Source organism: Panthera uncia (genome assembly GCF_023721935.1).
Source record: "Panthera uncia isolate 11264 chromosome C1 unlocalized genomic scaffold, Puncia_PCG_1.0 HiC_scaffold_3, whole genome shotgun sequence".
NCBI lineage: Eukaryota > Metazoa > Chordata > Mammalia > Carnivora > Felidae > Panthera > Panthera uncia.
In genome coordinates this window covers 3,203,625-3,208,842 of record NW_026057584.1, presented here as the reverse complement: position 1 = coordinate 3,208,842, position 5,218 = coordinate 3,203,625, and the positions used below count along the sequence as shown (strand labels likewise).

The 5,218-nt window shown below is 67.5% G+C and overlaps 1 protein-coding gene across 1 annotated transcript in view; it reads left to right on the top strand.

Annotated features, from left to right (window-relative positions):
- The first annotated feature begins 876 nt into the window (after nt 1-876).
- ERFE (erythroferrone) overlaps nt 877-5,218 on the top strand; it is an 8,222-nt gene continuing 3,880 nt past the window's right edge. Inside the window, exons 1-4 of the mRNA XM_049614569.1 lie at nt 877-1,129; nt 3,305-3,427; nt 4,014-4,116; nt 5,081-5,203. Coding sequence (XP_049470526.1) covers nt 944-1,129; nt 3,305-3,427; nt 4,014-4,116; nt 5,081-5,203 — 535 coding nt within the window. The 5' untranslated portion in view covers nt 877-943. The remainder of the gene's footprint in view (nt 1,130-3,304; nt 3,428-4,013; nt 4,117-5,080; nt 5,204-5,218) is intronic.

Here is a 5,218-nt window from a genome sequence, read left to right as displayed (position 1 = left end):
AAGGCAGAGCCAGAAGCGTAGGGTCCCCACCTGGGAAAGAGGCACTGGGCAGGGTCTTTGGGTGTCGTCCCCGCTCCGGTGTCCTAAACCTATGTTGGCAAGGCCTGGACCTCACGGGGCGCCACCTGGAATAATGGGGATGGGATGCCTCGAGGTCCCCACAGACCATGCACGGAATAGACAGGGATGAAGGGATGCTCCCAGGCTCAGAGGAGGGAAGCGACCCGGCTCCCCGTAGAGAAAAGGCTGTCAAGACGACAGAGGGTCCAGGGCCAGAAGAAGGGGCACCCCATGCCCCCTGAGAAGAAGAGCTGGACAGCGCAAAGGAATGGCCCCGGGGGCCTGGAGATGGAACGCAAACCCGCTCGACAGGAGGGGGCGCTCTGGCCAACGCGAGCGAGGCCTCCCCCTCCGCCTCGCCTCCCCGCGCCCCTGTTCGTTCCCGTAGTCCCCTCCTCGCACCTCCAACCCTATGCCGCGCCCCCGCCCGCACACCCTACTCTCTGTACGCACCCCCCAACCCCCCGCTCCGCCGCGGTCCCTCCTCCCCTCTCCTCACCCCTTCTCTGCACCACCCTCCACGGCTACAGCGCCCCTTCCCCCGTTTCCCCCTGCTGCGCTCCCCCCACCTCCAGGGCAGCGCCCACCCCGTCCCCGCGCTGTGCGCGCGCGCACACACAGGCACACGCGCGCGCATAGGCGTAGGCACACGCATTCGTACACAGGCACGCGCGCGCGCGCACAGGCACACGCACCGCGCTCGCACACAGGCACACGCACACGCGCGCGCACACCCGCTACAGCGCGCGCCGGGCCCGGCAGGGGGCGCAGGGACGTGACGCGCGAAGGGCGAGGCGGGGGATTCAAGCGCGTTATAAGGCGCGGAACGGGAGCGCGGTCCCCGAGACGCCGCGCTCCGAGCCCAGAGGGAGCCGCCGCCCGTATGGCCCCCGCCCGCCGCCCCGCCAGGGCCCGCCTGCTCCTCGTCTGTGCGGGCCTGCTGGCCGCCGCCGTGGGCTTCGTCTCCCCGGAGCCCGGAGAGCCCGCCGAGAGCCGCGCCCGCCAGGAGCCGCGGCCCGGGAACGAGCTGCCGGCGGAGAACCGCGCGGGGCCGCCCGCCCGCCCGCCGGTAAGACGCCGGACCCCCTCGGGCCTCGGTTTCCCCACCCGGAGCGCGCGCGTCCCTGAGATCCCGGGGAGGGGTGGGGGCACCGAGGGCAGCGCGGCGTCGCGGGCGGAGACCGGGGCTGGCCCGGGCGTCCGCCTTCCTAACGTGCGGTGGAAGCGCGTGGCCGGCGGGGCTCCGGGAAGACGCGGGGAGTGTGGACGCGGCCCCTCCGCGCGGACGGGCGCCGGCAGGGCCAACCTTGGCCGGGACTTTGGGGGTGGTTCTGCGGCATTAAGGGCAAAATTCCACTGGCTCCGGGTGAACCGCCTTTTCCCCGGGGTGGGGGCAGAAGGAAGTTGGGAAGTGGGTAAAATGTAAATAACTTCACCGGCATGAAACTGGGAAGAACCTATTTGTGAAAGTGTGACCGCCGCTCCCCGAATTTACTAGGCGCAGTTCTCTCTGAAAAACAACAAAGAAAGTGCTTCCCTTTCGGTCTGGGGAGCGTGGCGGGGGTGGGGGCGGTGTGTGCAGGGCCCCTAATGACCTGCGGCTTCTGGCCCTGAGGGGATGATCTTGAGCTCGCCTTCTGAGGGCAGCGCACAGTGCCCGCCCCGAGGGCGGGGGGAGGGGACTTCAGAGGAGCCCTCAGCTCACCCTTGGAGCCACCAAGGCCAAGGACACCGCCTCCAAAGAGGGTGGAGGTGGCAGCCAGCCGGAGGGCTCCCTGGGAGGAGCCTCCCCGAAGTGCTTCTCCCACCACTGGAAGTCAGGAAGGCCAACCCCACCCAGACCATGGGTCACGCTTTCTGGAGAAGGGTGGCCAGACGTCAGGATACAGTCACCTGGAAGCAAGAGGCCTGGGTGCTCCCAGGAGGGGTTCTGGCCTCGGACTCTGTTTGTGGGGCCCACACGGGACCAGAGGCTCCCCCACCTCCTTTCTGAGAGCCTCTCACAGCTGGGGACCCCAGTGGGACAGGACAGCTGCCTGCCACCCACCCACACTGCCACGGGCCGCCTCCCCCGGCCCCAGGGTGACTCGCCTCCACCTGTTTCTGCCCCCCCAAACCAAACTGGGGTCCGAGTACTGGCCCAGCTGGGAGGGTCAGCTTGGCGCGCCCGTCCAGCCTCTGTGGAACCCTCTGGGCACGCGTTCCCGACGAAGGCAGAGCGAGGCCGTAAGGTGGAACCCGGTCCTGTGTCCACGGTGAGCATCTAGTAGGACGGCACCTCGCCTGGCCCAGGAGGCCCTGGGCACTCTGAGCCCTTTCTCTGTCCAACCCCAGGCTCTTCTGGCACGGGGGGCCCCGTGTCCCCACCACTGCACACTAGCTCCTGAAGGAAGTCCCCAGGCCCTGCGGAGTGGCCAGGAGACCGCCAGCTCGGTCTCCGATGACAGGTCCTGGCCAGCTCTGAAACCCCGGCGTCCTCCCTTCAGCCACCGTTATTGGCTTGTGACCTCATCTAAGCCCTTGGGCCGATTTCCTTCCCAGCTGGTGGCCTCACCTGGGGCCAGACCACCTGAGGCCCAGTGGCTGATGAGCCAAAGGCCTCTCCCTGAAAGGCACCTCCTGGGATTTTGCTCCGTGTCGGCACTGGTCCGAATGCAGCGTGCACAGGAATGGATGTTTCTAGAATCTCCCCTGTCCTTGTTCTGGAGGTCCTGAGGAGGCTGAGTGGTGTCACTCCGCATTCATAACAGATCAGTGCTAGGCCGCCGGGCCTCCTAACCGTCCCGTTCTTGTGCTGTCAGCTGCCGTAACCCATGTCCACTCCAGCAGGGGCCGCACAGGGGGCCCTGGTGGCACAGTGGCCTCCTCCCGAGCACTTTTGAGCTGGCGGGCTCCCAGGGAGCTCCTGTGGAAGGAAGCCGGAAGAGGCGGGCCAGCCAGGCCAGGATTCTCACCTGCTCGGTGCTCCACGCCCCCCGCCCCCCACCCGCGGCCCAGGCCCTCTTCTCCACGGAGCCCAGGCTGCAGTGCGGCCTGGTCACCCTCCCTGTGTCGGGAGGGCGGGAAGCTCGGGCTGGGGGCTGTGCTGGCTTTGAGGACACCAGTATTGACAAGGACCAGGCCCCGAGGGTGCGGAAGGCCCGTCCTGCGCACAGGGACATCCAGAAAAGTGTCCTGTCTGCTCAGGGCGGGGGCGGCGCCCACTGCGGGAGGCAAACCGGCCTGACGGCTGGCTGTGTTCCAGGAGCCCCCGGCCGAGGGGACACACGGCATCGAGCCCAGGGATGCCTGGATGCTCTTCATCAGGCAGAGTGATAAAGGCGTCAATGGCAAGAGGGGAGGCAGAGGCAAGGCCAAGAAGCTGAAGGTGAGCACGGGAGCTCCAGCAGCGTGTGTGCACGTGTGTGTGTCCTGGGGGAGTGTGTGTGTGTGTGTGTGTGTGTGTGTGTCCTGGGGGGACACGTGGGGAAGCAGGGGGCCTCCACCTGCAAGGCCTTCCCTGCACCTCCAGCCCACCACCATCACCCCCTTGCCCCCCTCTGCAGCCCCACGGGCACACCCCGAGCAGTGCCAGCGAGGACAGACCCTCACCCTTGGCCTGGGGTCGGAGAGCACAGAAAGTGCCAAGCTGGGGCCCCAGGTGACCCGGAATTTGAGGCCTGTTGCTATCATTTTTCCTGCACCCCTGGAAAGCCAGGCAGCGCCCTCAGCGACCCCCTTTCTCTTCCGTCTGTACCCTAGGGAGGGAGGCCCGGGCTGGCCTGGGACGGCAGTCCGGGAGGGTTGCAGTCAGGCTGGACTGACACACCCTCTGGTTCCCAACAGGTGGGGAGCCTGGGGGCCCTGGAGACTGCGGGGTTCCCTGTCTCATTCCTTCTAGCCCGAGACCTGGAACCTGCTCTTGATGTCTAGCTCACTAGACATGTCTCCTCACTGCTGAGGTTCCTTTTCAGCTTGGCTTCCCAGGGCCCCCGGGGCCCCCTGGTCCCCAGGGCCCCCCTGGCCCCATCATCCCACCTGAAGTGCTGCTGAAGGAGTTCCAGCTGCTGCTGAAAGGTAGGGGTGAGCCCATGTGGACACGCACCCTTGGCGTGAGTGGGGCCGGAGGAGGGTGTCCTGGAGGAGGTGGCTGGGCATGCCCGTGTGGGCCAGCCCTCGAGGAGGCCCCTGCTCTGTGACAGGGGGGCTTGGGTGAGGCTGAGGGTCGGGTTGGGGGTCTGGGAGGAGCGTGGTAAGGGGGAGGCTTCGCAGGGGAAGGAGGACTTGGCCACTCGGGGACCAGCACCCTACCCCATCTGGGATTGGGGCCAGGGGACCCATACCCCCAGAGTGGGGACCGTCAGTGAGGGATCAGAGCTTCTTAACTTTGCAAAGTGCTCCTCTGATCACAAAGCAACCATGGGGATTTGAGACTCACCCCAGGCCCTGGACTGAGACCCCAGCTTCTTCCCCTTGATCACCTGTGTCCCTGCCTCTTTCCCTGGCAGGTCTCAGCTGCTGGTCAAGAGCCCCACGGGAGGCAGGGAGGATAGTGTCCTGGGCAGTCCGGGGGGGTGAGGGGGGAGCGCAGGCGGGGCGCTGAGCTGTTATGTCCGGGGGACGGCCCTGCATTTGGGCAGCTGCTGAGTCCTATCTCCCAGTATCTTCCAGAGTTCACTTTATTATGACAACTATTAGGAGAACCTTTCCTCCCCTTCAGCTCGCTATAAGCGGAGAAGACAGGAGTGGGCAGGGGGAGGCGTGGGCAGGATGGAGAGGTGAGGCAGCAGAACCTGGGCGCTGGGTTCAGTGAGTCCGCCCCGAGCTTCCCGGTAGCCAAAGTTCGATGGGAAAACAGGAACAGCCGCGGGCTCGGGAAGCCACGTTTTCCAGGCCCTGCAGGCGGCGAGGGGGTCTCCCGTGGATCCCGGAGCGCGGGCGCCGGCGCGTGGGGCGCGTGCAGTCGGTAGTGGATCCGGGGCAAGGGTCGGGGACGCGGGCAGGTGGGCGGGCGGAGCGGCCACCGCTCGCTCTGTGCCAGGCGCGGTGCGGCAGCGGGAGCGCGCGGAGCCCGAGCCCTGCACGCGCGGCCCCGCGGCGGGCGCGGCCGCCCCGCGGGAGGACGAGGAGGCGGCGGCGGGGGACGCGGGCGTGCTGGCCCTGCTGGCCGCGCCCCTGC